Source organism: Pocillopora damicornis, chromosome 1 (assembly GCF_964200805.1).
Source record: "Pocillopora damicornis chromosome 1, jaPocDami1.2, whole genome shotgun sequence".
In the NCBI taxonomy this organism is placed as follows: Eukaryota; Metazoa; Cnidaria; class Anthozoa; order Scleractinia; family Pocilloporidae; genus Pocillopora; species Pocillopora damicornis.
This window is the reverse complement of record NC_142670.1, coordinates 726,305-742,500: the sequence shown is the minus strand read 5'-3', so window position 1 is coordinate 742,500 and position 16,196 is coordinate 726,305. Positions and strand designations below refer to the sequence as shown.

At 39.9% G+C, this 16,196-nt stretch overlaps 3 protein-coding genes across 6 annotated transcripts in view; all 3 read left to right on the top strand.

Annotated features, from left to right (window-relative positions):
• Positions 1–442: 442 nt before the first annotated feature.
• Positions 443–3,181, top strand: LOC113669389 (uncharacterized). Of its 2 annotated transcripts, none has more exons than XM_089206782.1 (4): positions 443–546; positions 735–800; positions 1,845–1,890; positions 2,960–3,181. In XM_089206782.1, the coding sequence occupies exons 1-4, from the start codon at positions 544–546 to the stop codon at positions 3,010–3,012; spliced, it is 168 nt and encodes a 55-aa protein (XP_089062908.1). In that variant the 5' UTR covers positions 443–543; the 3' UTR covers positions 3,013–3,181. The 2 variants fall into 2 exon arrangements, with proteins under 2 accessions (XP_089062908.1, XP_089062902.1); XM_089206776.1 differs by having other exon boundaries at positions 2,655–3,181.
• Positions 3,182–4,336: 1,155 nt separating this feature from the next.
• On the top strand, positions 4,337–15,791 carry LOC113669387 (uncharacterized). 2 transcript variants are annotated; one of them, XM_027185405.2, is made up of 11 exons: positions 4,337–4,506; positions 5,808–5,915; positions 6,566–6,739; positions 7,216–7,431; positions 7,678–7,920; positions 8,743–8,979; positions 9,293–10,995; positions 11,303–11,536; positions 11,705–13,187; positions 13,881–14,213; positions 14,592–15,791. In XM_027185405.2, exons 2-11 carry the CDS (start codon positions 5,909–5,911, stop codon positions 14,885–14,887), a joined length of 4,926 nt encoding a protein of 1,641 aa, XP_027041206.2. In that variant the 5' UTR covers positions 4,337–4,506; positions 5,808–5,908; the 3' UTR covers positions 14,888–15,791. The 2 variants fall into 2 exon arrangements, with proteins under 2 accessions (XP_027041206.2, XP_089062505.1); XM_089206379.1 differs by lacking the exon at positions 4,337–4,506 and adding an exon at positions 5,375–5,443.
• Positions 4,489–16,196, top strand: part of LOC149051207 (uncharacterized) — a 57,754-nt gene continuing 46,046 nt past the window's right edge. The window contains exons 1-2 of one of the 2 annotated variants that reach the window (XM_089206360.1): positions 4,489–4,506; positions 5,808–5,915. In XM_089206360.1, coding sequence (XP_089062486.1) covers positions 5,909–5,915 — 7 coding nt within the window. In that variant the 5' untranslated portion in view covers positions 4,489–4,506; positions 5,808–5,908. Of the gene's footprint in view, positions 4,507–5,424; positions 5,444–5,807; positions 5,916–16,196 lie in introns of those variants that run through there. The other variant, XM_089206375.1, reaches the window with a different exon arrangement.

Below are 16,196 nucleotides of genomic sequence, written 5' to 3'. Positions count from 1 at the left end.
GTCGACATGAAGAAAAGTTGAGCTAACCAAAAACATCACAGAATGTTAAAGAGGAAGTAGAAGGGTATTTCTGTTACACCAGACTTCTGCAGCGACTGAACTTGACCTCATCCAAAATGCTTTTAGCGCGGACGTGTCAGCTGGAAGAGAAGATTAAGTAACATTCGCTGAAGCAGAAAGAAGGACGTGTACATGTAGGCACAAACTGAAGAGAGATTTTTGACAACTGGTTTCAACGTTTTCATTTAGTAGTCAAACCCATTCAAAACCAAGTTTAGGATACCAAGTATAGTAAATATAGTAAGGCTCTTCTTTATAAGTTTATAAGAACGCTCTATGAAATGAAATAACACAAGGTAACCCTGTTAGCTTCGAGAACGTGCCTCATCTGTTGTGACCACGTGAACATGCTGCTTTTACTTCCTGGTAATGAGTAAATATAAATGAGAGGCGATTTCGTTCAAGACAAGGAACAAGATTAGTTTCGAAAAGATACAGCGAAGACTAAGGAAGGATTCTCCCCTCGATTGAACGAGTTTAAACATGGTAAGATTTTTTTTTCCATAATTAACTTATACGCCTCTTTTTCCAAACCTTCTAAAAAATCTTCCGAATTTTACGGAAAGTGCAGATGCCATTCATTTGCTGCTAAGCCATAAAAGCAGACTTATTGTTCGACATCTTCGCAAATATAGCATTAATATCATCTGATGTGCTTTAGCTTTTTCTTTCAGGGTTGTTCAATAATCATAACAGCTGTTGCTTTTCTTCTTTGCCTTTCATATTCAAGTGCATCACCGGTGAGTTTTACAAATTGTGAGCGATTAAGAACTCTGTTGCATTTGATAGTGACTCTGGTGGAAACCCGCCAGCGTAACAGTTCTTTGTTTTTACTGAGATTTTTAAACGATTTCCCGGTTTGAGTAATATCCCTGAGCTAAACCTTTCAGAGAAAAGTTTTGTGAGAGTGAACGCACAGTCGCTCTTAGGCATAGACGATAGAGGATGGTGACTGGGCATGCTCAATTACACCTTTTTATAACTCAAATATTGATTTGGACCCCAGGCACAAATTGCGTGTCATAAAAATTTGCAACAGAAGCCAGGGAAAGCTGGTTACACTGATGAAGACATTTCCGTATTTTAGATCTGAATCGCCCTTACGATCTGTGATTCTCCTCGTATTTGCATTGCCCTTTTTGGCTTTTTATCTCAATTACCCTCTGAAATACATAGCTCTTTCTTGTTCCTTTTAAAAAACCCTTTTTTTGCTTCTGCAAGTGATATTGGTTTTTTCACCTCGCCACTCAACTACATTTAGACATTTTTGAAATTCTAATTTTTATGGAGTACCTCAATGAATGTTTCTATTTTTGCGCTGATGTAGTTGCTTGATATGGAAACAAAAGTTACGTGATTTATTCTTTAAATTATCACAGTTCTAATAATAGTTAACACTTCTTCCAAGGTTTTTATCCCAAAAAGCCAGTGACAATAGAATTTCTGGCTTGAAAAATCCTGAAAGTATATATTGCGAAAAAGTTCAGGGCGCACGGTTCTTACAATCACCAATCCCAGCACGGCCACTGTCTAATAATAGCCATGATAAGACTTTTAAAAAATTTGTCTACATCTACTGACTAAGATTCGATGGATGAGTTCTTACGTACTCTGTTCTGCCATTCGCAAAGCCTTTGGAACATAACAATGCATGCTTTTCCTTAACAGAGGTTATCACAGAACCCTCCACCTTGCATTCTGAATCTTTATGATCCATCAATACTAGGGTTTTGAGCGAGCCCTCCCTCACTCCATTCACTGATTATCGTACTAAATTTTCACAGGTTTCTGGCAGGATCTCTGCCAACCTTGAAGTGCATAGGCGCATAGGTAAATAAAATAATTTTTGATTTGATTAAAATGTAATAGTAAAGTTATTAAATCTGATGCAGTCAGTTGAAATAACCCAGGAGAAACAGATGTTTATTAACATGGTGAAGTCCGATCGCTTGTGTGAGAGTATAGTCCTCAAAGGACTATTGCAGGTAGCGGCGAGCCTCTTGACTCTGACTTTGATGATGACTTCCGCTTACGTTTACTATGACTCTGACTTACGCACGACTCTGACTCTAATGGTGACTTCCACTAAGGTTGTCAAACCGTCAGTCAGTACGGCCACTAATGGTCCCTCCCAGGACTACTCTTATATGAATGATCAGACTGCCCGATCAAATAATGCATTACGAATCGTCATTTTTTCCCCGTTATGCAGCACTTTATGAGTTTAGGACACTATTCATGTCGTTTCCTTAATTCGCTACCACCCACACTATGTTCTCCGGTTTATGAATTCTCCTATCTTTAATTATCGAGTTATTCTTTTTTCAATGTCTTTTTTTTAGGACACTATTCATGTCGTTTCCTTAATTCGCTACCACCCACACTATGTTCTTCGGTTTATGAATTCTCCTATCTTTAATTATCGAGTTATTCTTTTTTTTCAATGTCTTTCCTTTTTCTTTTTTGTAATGAGGATATGTAATTAATTGTTCATTTACATACTTGCCAATTATTTTATGAATGTAATGAATTTTAGTTGTCATATATCTAAAGAGTAACCCGGTAGCCATCGTTCTCTTCTTCATTTCTAACAGCCAGAGGCTTTCCTGGATTAAAGTTTTGCGGCTCAGTAAAAATACCAACTAAATGCTGGGCCCATCAGTGGATGTATGAGTGCCACTTTAATGACTACTGGTTACGATGCAAAATCGACTCTAGCGTGCCTAAATTGGACTGTCCTGTTCATAATCACTATAATTATGGCAGTCTGAAATGCTGTAACATTTATTGCCCTTAGATGTTTGTGTTGAGACGTTTTAAATTTTTTTTTCACTTAAAACAATCGAGTTTCGATACAATATCCAATTCCTAGCTTTAATTGTTTTTATCTGTGTTTCAGTTTGTTATCATCCCATATTAAAAGTGAACCTGAAAGGCTTTGGAAGAGGATAAAGTAGAATAGTGGAGTAAAAGAGAATAGTAGAATGTATAATTTCAGCGCCATATCTCCCCTCCATCCACTTTAAATTTGTACGCCGACCACGAAAGTTCATAAACCATCGATACACATCTTAATATTGTGTGGTTGTAAACAGATTAAGATTAAAGTTGTAGACGAAGATTTATTTGCGCTTTTTTCGACCTCGTCAAGTCCAGACAAGCTTTTTAACTTCAACTGAATCGTTCAAATTATTTTCAATATCTATTCAATATGGATAGTTCAGTTCAGTTCGAATTTTTGTCTTTGTTACGATGATAGCGTCACTCTATAGAGCAGAAAGGATGAATTTAAAAAAATTAATGAACTCTTGGTTCATCTCGGTTGCAGTTACAGTTAATTTGTGCGCATTTTCTTTTTTTATTATTATTATTTAACACCACTCTGGGAACGTTTGTCGAAAAAAAATGTAACCTTAAAACTATGCTTCGTTTCAATTCTATCTTCTTTGAAGAAACGTTACAAAGTACAATAACCACGTAATGGTGAGATAAACTTTTTTTAGGTCATTCTCTCTAGACCTTCTGTATTTAGAGCAAGCAGTGCATGAGCTGAATGATGCTATTGCCTCTGTTAACAAGCTAGCGACCACGTTACCCCAGACCGCCTACATGCAGAGTTATGACCGCGACGTCAGTGCTATCCAACACCTGTTGTTTTTGCCATACTCCTTCGCTGCAGGTCTTTCATTCCCGCCTGCGCTCCTTACGTTTGAAGTGAGGACCAGCTCGCAAGCGCCAATCCCACTCTTTAGGCCCAGTGGCTCAGCAGGCTAAGACGGCCGTAAGGTCCGTAGGGCTGTAGTTTTTATATCAGAGTTGGCATCTTCTGGCTAAAGAGCCCGCTGTCGGAAGAACGACGGCTATTTACCCATAGCTGGAGCACGGATAAAGGTCCATCTGTCATGTCCTTGAACCTAGGGTCATTGCACGACTGAACTGCCTATTATACCTGATCTGGGACTCGTTATTCACTGGCAAGCAAACTTACTTAGAGCTAACTTTCACTGAAGGCCTTTCACTATGGGATGGTCGCCACGGATTTGCCCAGAGTCCCTGTCTTAGTCTAACGCTTTTAAAATAAATGCATATTGTTTGACTTCCACAGTCCTGGTGTGTTATCCAATACAATTTTCCTGCCCCACCTCGGTTCAGCGTTGTCTCTTTCACTTGAACTTCGCTTAAATCAATTGCAACCAAAAGATAAAGACTGCGTTACATATGTCACGTTACCTAATTTACATCAAGCCTCGCTTTGACTATCACTTCTCAGAAAGAAAGCGGAAGTGTTGTCCTCAATCTTCGAGGAAGGGATACCTAGCTTTTAATCGGCTGTAAGATTTGTTTTGCTGTCTTCTTCAGTTCTTTCGATTGGCGAATTAACTACAGGTTTGATTGTTTTCTCGGAAAGGGAGGTTTCAGTCTGAATGAGTGCCCAGTGCTGTTGAGGTGAGCGATTTGATATATCGCAGGAACATAGAACATGTAAACGGAATTTCACCATTGCTTGACCGGATTACACCAAAGTTTACAGCGTTTTGCCGGATTTATGCTTGTATTTCCGTACAGAAAGTTGCTTTATTGCTTCTTTTTAGATTTTCATATCGTTGAGCTTCAATCGTTATGATTTATTCCCTGCTTCTCGCAGAACGGGAATAAGTGGCAACGTTTTCGATGCACGCCACGTTTCGGTTGTTCATACGATTTGTTCAAATAAATAAACTTAACGATCAAGAGATCATTTGGTTAAGTTTATATTCGGTTGATAACCATAATTTGTGCGTAGAAATCAAAGTTTAAGCTCCCTGACTCGAAACTTTCATCTGAAAGAAAGGAGAAGTAGAATTATCTGTGTACTCGTTGCTGTATTTAGTTCTTCACTCATACATGAATGCATGTTTCGAGCCCTTATACCGTTAAATATCTCTGTTTGAAGCCCGCGAAATATTAACAGAATCTACCGTGAGGGTACTTAACTTAAGGTCGGAAGGCTTCAGAGGAGATTATTTCGAAAGGAACAACTCTAAATTTCAACAGTTTTGATACACTCCTTGAATAACATGACATGAAATACTATTTCTTTTCCTTTGATGTAATTCCGTATTGGTGAGGGCTTATATTTTCGACTACAGTATGTAATTTTTGTCAGTCCAGGAGATTAAGCTCGACAGGTTTATGGCTAATGGTGTAATTTTTCTAAATGAATTTTTTATAAAATGAAGTTCATTGAAAGTGAAAACAGTTGAGACGGGAGTAACATAAGGGAAAACCCCTTCAAATGATCTCATCTTGTCAGTCATTTTTAATATATTCACAGACTCGCGTTGCGCTTAAAAACGTCAGGAACATGGAAATTTCCCGGAACATTCCGTAACATCAATAACATGTAAGAACTATGAGATAAATACGTATAATTAAATAATTCAGCGACTGAAAAAGGGAAATGAACTAATCAATTGATTGGTGGTTAAATAAGTTAAAGAAAAACAAATGTAGAGATAAAATCGTATTAACTCGGAATTTGCATACAACAAAAATGCAAACGACTTCAATGAGTGAAGTTTGTTTGTTGATATGTTTAGAGTAAGGTTTTTGCTTTTTCGTTTGTCGATGGGAAGTGTATCCATCACTGAGGGAAAATAAACCCCCTCCCCTCTATGAGACATTTTTATTTTGTCATAACATACAAATCTTTAGTACGCAGGTTTGTGGAAAGCAAATCTTTACAGCATATACATATATATTTCCAGTTTTAGATATTTCATTGAATGGTCCTTCTCACACCCTGAAGACGAACAGGCTGACACACCAGGAATAGCAACAGTACAGCCTAGGATCTGAGGAATCCAGGATGGAAGGTAAGTTGTTATCCACAACAAGAACTAATATAAGTAGCGGTCCAAATATTTGCTATTTTAAGCACTGTTTAGCATAAGCCTCTGACTTAGTACAGATTATTCAAATGATGGCTTGACGCCTAAAGTTTTTCTTGGAAACGGAATGGAACAAATACCTAATGAGAACACAAATGATGGTAAATTGTAAGCCAGGTCATCGAAAGAGACTTTTTTTTTCATTGAACCATCTCTCTCTTATTCATTAGCGTACCGAACGCTTTTGACAATGCTAATCCTAGAAGTGTTTAGAAACTTTGTCACGCATGAAACCCAATAAGCTGAATGGCCCTTCTCACCATAGAGTCTCTGTAGCTTAGTGGTAGAGCATCAGAGAAGAGAAACTTAAGGGCTTGAGCTGTGATTCCTCGTGAGGGACCCTGTTTTTTTTTCGTCGCATGCTCGTGACTAGTAGAATAAGATATTTCTTTACCTACTTAATAAATGCTTGACGAGTTTTGACTATTTACCCGACATGACAGGTTAAAATTGTAACAAACCTATACCAATTTTGGTCGATTACTTTTATGTGCCTGTACTAATATCAGAAACTCGAACAAAATCGAGCGATTACCTTACATGTATTTCCTTAACGATGTCATTTCTTCTTAAAGAAAATGATGACAAAAGCAAGAGCTCCCCGGAAAATGATCAAGAGAAGGACAAAGAAAGTGCTAACTCGACAGACGAGAAGCGTCTTCAGGGTAACTCTTTCGCATACCGGTCTGAACGAGACACATGGCAGGTGGTTGGGCGAGGTCAGCGTTCCATACCACAGAGGGAAGTCGGTAAGAATTACACTTCTTGATTGAAGTCAGACGGCAGTTTTTTTTCAAGACTTTTTCATGGCCAAATATGGCTCAGTAGGGGCTAATTAAGCCCCAGTTCTCGTTGCAGTCACATTGCTTTGTGTGCGCGTCCATGCACTTTTGAACGCTAAGGCAACGGTTTTGGTGATAATTCGGAGATTGATAACCAGATAATCGAACTGAGTTACACTTGACCTTAAAATTCAGTTCTTTTGATCCACATTACCAAAATTCTGACTTCTGCATCCTAAAAGCTGCTTTTGCACCAAAACTTTTCTTTATTTGATATTTAATTCATGTCGCGTACAGCTTGAAGCTTATAGCACAGTCAAAAAACTTGCTCTTGCCCTCATGAAGGACCAAGCCTAAAACGTTTGCCACCAATTAAAACATGACAACTTTTCAGCTTCATTCATTCCCCTTAATAAAATTATTATGTTGTATTTCACCACAAGAGCAAAGAGGTGGAGGCTGTAGAAAGATGAATGCAAAGGGGACGCCTCGTGGAAAACCTTCCCCAAGAGTTCAGACACATCGACCAGATACTCAACAGAGGGATGGTAATAAGGGGGCGTTTTCAGCGCGTGGCGACTGCGGCCGAGGGAGTAGGGGAAAAAGAGGACAGGGTTTGGGTGCTTTTCGAGGAGGACATCAAGGGAGAGGAACTCGAGGTAGGACACCATGTTGCCATTGTTAATTTCTGAGTGAAACATATTATCGTCACATTAGACATTTTAATCACAGCTTCGAGCGCTGTGTTGGGTTGATTTGATGAGTTCTTGGTCTAGACTCTGCCGGGTGGGGCCATCCCACTACGAACTCATTCTTGGGAAAAGAAATTCCTTTGGGTAAAACAAAAAAAACATGCTTATGTCTTTCCATCTGTTTTAACTTTTTTCAATGTTGTTTTGTTACAGGGCCTGGTCATCAAGCCGGCGTAGTGCCACATCAACGTCCAGATCCAGTTTCTTTAGGATTTACGCAGCCAGATATCAAATACGAATGGAACAAGTTGTATATTCTGGGCCTACATTTCAGGTCAACACGAGATGCTGTGAACAATTACATAGAACGAATCAGTGGTTATGATGTTAAGAACGTGGACATGTTCAAACCTAATGGAAAAGCAATAGTAACGCTAAACACTGACAGAATTGCAGGTAAGTGGTAATAACTGCTTTCCTACAGCCCCGGTTTATTCTGATCATATTCACTCCTTTCAAGCTTTGGGCAGGTTCAAACACTTCCTTGTGGGTAGGCCATCATAGATTGTGCCAGTAAATGTAGCATATTATTCTAATAGGATCGCCCGATTTGTTTGCAGATAATGCTCAAAATTACGTTAGTTTTTAAAATTATGCTACTTTTTCTTTAAGAACACTTTTCAAAAAAAGAAATAATAATAATTTCAAATTATATATACATATATTCATAATAAAGCATGATATCCTCGTGATCTTGAGTTACACACTTGCTCTGATAAAACACAACTTACTACGGTACTTCATTCCAGACCAGACACGGAGACTAGATGTGTCAAACTGTGCGATGTTGATATCACATTAGTTATGTTCTGATGATGTCAAAAAATACTAAATGTGATACAACCGTTCTAGCATATCGGATGGCAGTTCTTCTTCCCGTATCTAAAAGTGGTTCGATGCCATCGGGTTGCCTGAGAAAACGGGAACTGCACAAATTATGCTCGTTTTCCAAATATGCCAAAAATTATGTAAGCACAATCTATAGTGGCCTACTTGTAAGGGAGAGGGGGATCGGGTCACGTCGAGGAACGACATTTTTACTGAATCAAACTAGATGAGAAATATAGGTTAATTACCTTGATTTCCCAGGAGGACCGACCGAGCATGCCCTTATTCAGGTTGGGCTTTTTGAAAAACTATTCCTTGCAATGAGTTTCTTTCCTTAGCAGTCTTTGATTTGAAAGTGACTCGTGGAAACTTACTGGCGATTTTTTTCAGATTTTGCAAAGATTGTTCAAGAATCGAAGAGAAGGCCGCTTGAAGGTGTAACCGTCTCAATTGAAAGAGCTCCTGAATGTAAGAGCATCTTTGTGAGCGGATTTTCTGAAAATACAACAAAAGAACAAGTGGAAGAGTACTTTGATGCTTTGAGTTCATTAGAAGATGTTGTATTCAGTCCATGGGATGAGAAGAGAAAAGAGAAGAGAGCGATTGTATACTTCAAAGAAAAGAAAGGTAAGTCTCCCGTATTTATTTTTTCTTACGTATTTTTCTTAATAAGTACGTATTTTACTAGCTGTTCATGTCTCCCCGTTATTGTTATTGAACAACTATCCCTTTGGTCTTTAAGGGCACAAATGATTTTCTCTGGCCTCAACATTTCGAACAAAATGATAGCTGTGTGGAGTGCTGTAACATCGTACTTTCTGTCCTCGTTAGGTTTAATTTGCTTAGAGTGTATTCCCAATAGCACCACTGCCGCAGAAAAGTGCTGAAATTTTTTTGTAGGCCTAGAACATTTAATTCTATAAAATTTTCTCCTTTTCAGGTGTGAAAAAATGTACGAAGACAGATCACTTCATAGATGGAAAAGCTTTACATGTAGAGGCTTTCTTTCCTTTTATGGGCACACTGCTGCCTGTCAACGAACCGTCAAAATCATCACGTCCTACTTCGGGTGAAGTGGGAGGATCTTGGCAGCCCCAGTTTTACAAGGCTGTTGATGAAGACATTGGGGAGTTTTTGATGAAGTCCAACCAAGAGGCCAAATTAAGAGGACTTCTTCATTCGAGTGAACATGCTTGTGTAAGGTGGACAAACGAAGAGGGATATCTGCTGATAAAATATGACACCTCAGGCAAAAGAGTTGACAAGGAGTTTGAGGAGGAAGCATGGAAAAAGAGATGTTTCGATATAATCGACCAATACATCGACGGTTGCACGACAAAAGAACTTTCAGTAGACACAGAGGTTTGGGAGGCAGTGGTTGATCAGTTACCAAAACTGGAAAAACTTCTTCCGAAGTTCACAGCGCAAGTGAAGCTACTGAAGTTGTCTCACTCCGTAAAGTTGATTTGCCAGAAGTCAAACATGCCAGAGTTTGCTGACATCCTCGAAAGACGTTTGAAGGACATCAAACAGGAGGAACTCGAGAAAAAGCTAGATCAGAAGACGCTCACCGACATATCCACTGAAAAGCTACAACTTCTTCAAAATTGTGGGATCGAGAACATTTTGAAGGAGGAGTTTGATCAAGATATTCAACTTAAGATTGACTTGAGTAACAAGAACCTTCTAATTAAAACTCCCAAGGGACACATGCCATCCGTCATGACCTATCTTCGGCAGCGTTTGGACGAAATTGGTCAAAACGCAATATCGCAGCCCCCGGAAATTTTAGAAATCTTGAAGACAAAAGTCGGGAAACGAAAGATGACGCAGGAACTTCCCGATGGATGTGCTTTTAATGTCGATGAAAAAAGCAAAAAAGTTATCCTCCTTGGGAGAACACTTTCTCAAACCTGTGCGGGAAGAGAAAAGGCAGAGACTGTTCTGTTAGATGACCGTAGTCTCAAGGTAACCCAGGCTGATAATGACCTCATGCTTTCACCAAAGTGGGATGAGCTTTGTAAGAAGTTAGTAAAACGTCTGACGATCCGTCATAAACGCGAATTGACTTGTATTGCCGTCTTTGGGTTCAAAAACGACGTTGAAGAGGCTGTAAAGAAAATGAGAGACTTTCGTAATGAAAAAAAATCAACCGAAGGTGAATTCAGGCTCGATTCTCCCATCAATCGAAAGTTCTTCACCGACTACTACAAGGAAGAACTTCAGAAAATTGAGGAAGAACTCGCCCCTTGTGCGGTGAAGATTTCTTTGGATGAAAGCGGTAATCGAATTAAGTATTCTGGAACAGACGACGGCGTAAAGGATGCTGAAGAACGGTTATATATTCTGCTTGACCAAATCAAAGAAAAGAGTCTCCCTATTCAAACACCTGGCATGAGAAACTTCTTGGCCCAAGGTGTGGGAAAAAGCTTTGTTGACACCGTGGAGCGAGAAAACAAGTGTATCATCAGGATTGCGGAGGAAATTGAGGAAGAAGTTGAGGACGAAATGGAGGGAAGTGACGGTGATGAGCTTTCGAACACTTGCAGCAGAGGCGAGGAGGAGCTTGATGATGCTGACACATTTCTGACTAACGAGGGCAAAAAGGTAATCTGGAAGAGTGGAAATATCGAGGAAGAGCAGGTGGGTATTCTCATAGATATAAATGTATCAAACAATAAAAGTTTACGTCTTCAGTTGATTCAAATGGACAGCTATCATCGTAGGTACATTAGTGAAATGAAGTTGTCAAGTTTAACCCTTTCTCGTACTACTGATAACTAAAACCTCTCAATGTTTTCATTTGGAGTGGGCCACTGAGTAAGTATCTCAATAGATCCGAAAGGAACTATGTCTTTTTTTCATTTCCATTTTTACCTTCTCCAAATAAAGACACAGATATGCACTCGATAAAGCCTGCAACTTAATGTTTAAACATACTTTGCTACAGGCAGACGTCTTGGTGTGCTCTGTGGGATCGAAATTTAATCTTACGGTCGGTGCAATTGCCAATGCCATTAGCAAAGCTGCAGGTCCGGAGCTGCAAGGGGAGTTAAGACAGAAGACGATAGGAAGGACTTGGGGCGAAGGTGATATTGTCCACACTAAGGCAGGACACCTGAATTGCCGTTACGTCATCCACTGTGTGTGTTGTCCTTGGAAAGGAAATCCTCAGGACGAGCAGGTACGGGAATGACTTTGACTTTAATGCTACTTTGAGCATTGGCTAAAACTTAGCCACGCTGTAGAAATTGTATTCTTGGTTTTATCCTGATGCAGTTTGCTTCACTGCCATACTTCCAGCACAAATCGTCTCGTCCCACTCATTTTTTTTAAATTCTTTTGATCATAGCTTCTACAGGATCTACTGCGAAAGTGCTTTGACAAAGCTTCGGAGCTTGGTGCATGTTCTATTGGCCTACCACTTGTTGGAACTGGTAATCTTGGTTTTCCTTACGCCAGAGCTGTCCAGATTATGATCCAGGCAGCTGTCGACTACAGTCACGCCAATCCAGATTCTCCCTTGGAGGAAATAAGATTTGTCGTGTTTAGCGGTGATCAGAAAGGAATAGGAACGTTCGAAGAACAATTTGAAGAGTTTAAGAAGGAAAAAAGACCTGACGTGAAACCTCGAAAGCCACAGGTTCGCCGAAGCAAACTTAAACCTGTTCCACCTGACTTTAAATGCAAAGAGATTCAAATCGGCGAGCTATCGTTGAAGGTGTTGAAAGGTGACATAACCCAGGATAGATCAGATGCCATATGTAACGTAGTAACTCAAGATCTGAAAATGAATAGTGGAACCCTAAGCAGCGCTATCCTTGCAGCAAGTGGAAACACTGTAGAAGACGAGTTACAGTCAAAGGCACCTCAGGTCCCAGGAGATATCGTGACTACTTCAGGCGGCTGCTTGTCTGCAATGCACATCATTCATATGGTTGTGGGACCAGGAACGAAGAAACATCTTCAAACTTGCGTGGAGAAGGCGCTCAAAGAAGTGGATTCTGTGGGTTTGGGGTCAGTGTCCATTCCAGCAGTTGGTAGCGGAGGACTAGGACATACAGCTGAGCAATCGGCAGAGGTGGTTTTTGGGGCAATCCGTGCATGCACCGTGAAACCATTTAATTCCATTCGTGAGGTCAGAGTGGTTGTTTTTGATATTTCTATCATTGGTGCGTACTTAGCGGAGCTGGAAGCAATCCAAAAAGAAGCCTCGGAATCCTCTTCATGTGCTGAAGAAGAAGATGATCTCACCTATCACGAAACAGGTGCAGAATCTTCCACTGAGGAATTAAGAAGAAAACATCGTCGCCAGAAGATCATCTTTCACGGTCGCCTGGAGTCTTTTGATGCGGTTGATACTGCCTTGAAAGAAGGGGTAATGAAAGCTTGCGGTGATCCTCGTGTAATCAAGCACGAAGTGATCGGTCGTCTTTCCAAAGGAAGTATGCGAGAGCTGAAGAAAATGTCTCGTATGCGAGATGTAAAATTGGATCAACCAGAACCTGGGACTATAATATTGCAAGGGCTCCCGAAAGATGTAATGGAAATCAACTCAGAACTATCAAATGTGATCCAAGAGCACGTGGAAAGGGAGCATAAGCAGGAGCTGGCGGAGCAGATGTCGAAAACTGTGCAATGGTACCTGGTCAATACAGGAGGAAAACTCGTTCCTTTCGACAAGATGGCCAACAATGAGATAGAATCAGCCTGTAAAGCAAAGAAACCATCCCTTCTATTCACGCATCAGAACTTGAAGGCTGAAATCAATTTCGGAAATGAAGAGGTAACGTTCTTAAGAACCGGAGCAATCAAAAGGGTCCTGCGCAGAGATGGTAAGCACAGTAAAATAAACGTTAATTTTTTCCTGTCATCATCATTTTAGATGTGCAAATGAAAGTCGTTCAATTTTTTTTTATGTTTAGAATGCATAGCATAATTCTTTCAGGATGTCTCCGCCTTTGTGAAAGTAGTCGTTCTGGTATAGAAAGCAATCTATTTTCTACGGTAATCCTCAAGAGCTCATCTTTCAAAAGCTGCTTACAGGCATCTCGAGTACTGCTCTCTAGAGTTGTTTAACCTTCAAATTCTGCTCTTTGTTTTTCAAGCGTTGTTAATCTGGCCAGCTTGTAATAAACAAACTAATTGTCAGAGTTACGGCAGTATTCGCAGGTAGTCAGACTGAACAAAATCGTACAAAGGAGTGAGAATCCTCCAGTCATAGTTTACCTGATTTGAATCCCTTTCTGCGCTTTTAAGTCAAGCTACGTTAATTACTTCTTTTCTTACCTGGTTTAAGGCCAATGTCATATTATTTTTAAAATCAATATGATTGGCTAGAGTCTTCCGGCACAATTTACAGATGAAGTGTCTTTTTCGATTTTACCCAAATGACTGTGCGTCCCGCGACAAATCGAAAACAGAGCGTTTGGAAACTGATTTCGTGGTGAACAAAATTTCTCTTGGGAGAGGGGATTGTAATGCAAGTTGTCGGTCGCAATGAGACTTATACTTTTTTTTAAAACCAGTGCTGCCTCTTCCTGATGAATGGGATCCCCAGCCTCGAGATGTCAATGGAAAGGAAGAGACACTACATCTGGTCAGCCTTGAGAAGGACTCCAAAGAGTATAAAAAGGTCCAAGAGAAGTTCCTCCAAACGATGAGTGGTAAGGCGGTAATAACAAACATTGAGCGCATTCAAAATCCATCGATGCATAATTCCTATATGGTGAGGAAGCAAATTATGGATGCAAAGAATGGAACCATCGACAACGAACTGGAACTTTTCCATGGGACAAAGGCAGAAAGCATCAAAGCGATCAATGTTCAGGGATTTGATAGGAGTTTATGTGGTGCGAACGGTACGTATATGATGGGAACAAATTTTCTCCATTTTGAAAACTCATCGGCGCAAGACGCCAAGCCGATACTATGTTTGCATGGTAAAGGTGTGGTTGTATTGATACCTAGAAGCGCAGTTAGATGGCGCGTTTTCTGTATTCATAAATTCACTCCCTGTGATGGTAACACCAATGGCAATTCAAAAAAGGTGATAATTTAACTAGGTTCGTCAGTTCTGTGTTGAACAGAGCGAAAGTATTGCAGGGTTTCGCACAAATAAAATGTCAAGTCATTGTTATCAACCGATATAAAAACTCATCGAAAGCCATATCTTTTGACCCCATGATCCATTGCTGCCAACAATTTGCTGTTAATAATTTTGATTCACCTTTTTACAGGTAACGCTTATGGCGATGGTGTTTACTTCGCAAAAGATGCTTCCTATTCCAAAACATACTCAAAACCAGGCCCAAATGGTGATTGCTTCATGTATTTAGCCAGAGTTTTGGTTGGAAAATACACCGTGGGCGAGCAAGGGTGGAAAAAACCTCCCCCCAAGGACCTCAGCAAGCCAGAGATACTCTTCGACTCGCTGGTAAACAGAGAGGAAAATCCAACCATTTTCGTGGTTTTCAACGATTTCCATGTGTACCCTACATACTTAATAAGTTTTAAGACATGGGAATTGTCTTGATGGGAATTATCCAGCAAACACTTTTTTTCATGAAATAGACCGTCCTTTAATTCAGGGAATAACCAGCGTGGGATGTTTCTCAATCACGAGTTAAGGCGTGTTACTTTACAACCCATAGAGTCATCTACGGTCGTAAGTCCAAATTTTTTCGGCTTGATGGGTTACTACTACCATTTTGTATAATTATGGGGCTACGCTCTGCGAGCTCCGCTATAAATAGATAGATAGATGACCTTTTTTATACACGATAATATTTTAAGCTACAAGCTTGTGGGATCGCATGAAGAAAAGGGAAAATTACATGTTATGTTAATACAACTTGAATTTAAAAATAGACAATTATATATATTATAACTTATAAGTAAAAAGCGGTATGTATAAGGCGAGCAGTTCAAGTGGAAAGTGTGTCAAATTTGAATTCCCTAGCAGGCGTTTTTTTCAGATCATCGGGACTCGAGCGTCCAACTTCTTGTTTATAGTAGCAAACAGTGTTCCATAACACAGCGCCCCGATATTTAAGCGAGTCTTTCATGTATCTTGTTTGGAACTTGGGTGCTTTTAAAAGGTCGCTCCCCTCAGAGAGTAACCATTTGAGCGACATTTAAGGATGTTTTCATACATTGCGTCGGGAAGAGTGGCATTATAGCCTTTGTGAAAAAGCTTGAAGATGTCTAATTTATAATACCAAGAAAGTGTAGGCCACTAGTCGTGTCTAGCTAAGCATGTCAAATGATGTCATATCTTTAGGTAGATTAAATATAATTCTTGCTGCCCTGCGGTGTACTCTCTCTATTGAACCTGATATATCAGAATTACTACAAGATCCCAACAGAACTAAAGCATATTTTACAGAAGTCAAAATTACTTTAAAATAAAATTATTTCCATGCGGCCCTTTGGAGAAATTTTCAGTTTGCCTTTTTGGTTTTCCATTACCTGCGGTACCCAGCTGAGTTTCTGGTCAGCTGTCAAGCCCAGCAAGCGTGTTTTCGCAACCCACATAAGAATTGAGCTTCCTTATGGCACAGGAGCTATCGGTCTAATCGGGGTTCCTTTGCCTAGATGAGGTGTTATTTTTTACCAACCTGGTGCAATGTCCTTATAGATGTGCGGGCCAAAAGAATTTATTTTGCTGTAGGGGAGCCTTATAAATGATTTGATACTTTCACTTGTTAAACGTCCTCTGGAAAGTTTGATAGTTTGTTTGGTCTACGATTTTGCGTAGCTTATGGCTGGCCATTATCAGCCGAAAGAGTTTAAGGGCTGAATTACAAAAACTGGTAATCAAACTGTCACTGTCACTTATTAAG

Coding starts and splice junctions, on each gene's coding strand:
- LOC113669389 (XM_089206776.1), top strand. Junction 801..1,844: donor CATATTCAAGTGCATCACCG/GTGAGTTTTACA, acceptor AAATTTTCACAG/GTTTCTGGCAGGATCTCTGC. Junction 1,891..2,654: donor TGAAGTGCATAGGCGCATAG/GTAAATAAAATA, acceptor CATTTCTAACAG/CCAGAGGCTTTCCTGGATTA.
- LOC113669387 (XM_027185405.2), top strand. Junction 6,740..7,215: donor CATACCACAGAGGGAAGTCG/GTAAGAATTACA, acceptor TTTCACCACAAG/AGCAAAGAGGTGGAGGCTGT. Junction 7,921..8,742: donor AAACACTGACAGAATTGCAG/GTAAGTGGTAAT, acceptor GATTTTTTTCAG/ATTTTGCAAAGATTGTTCAA.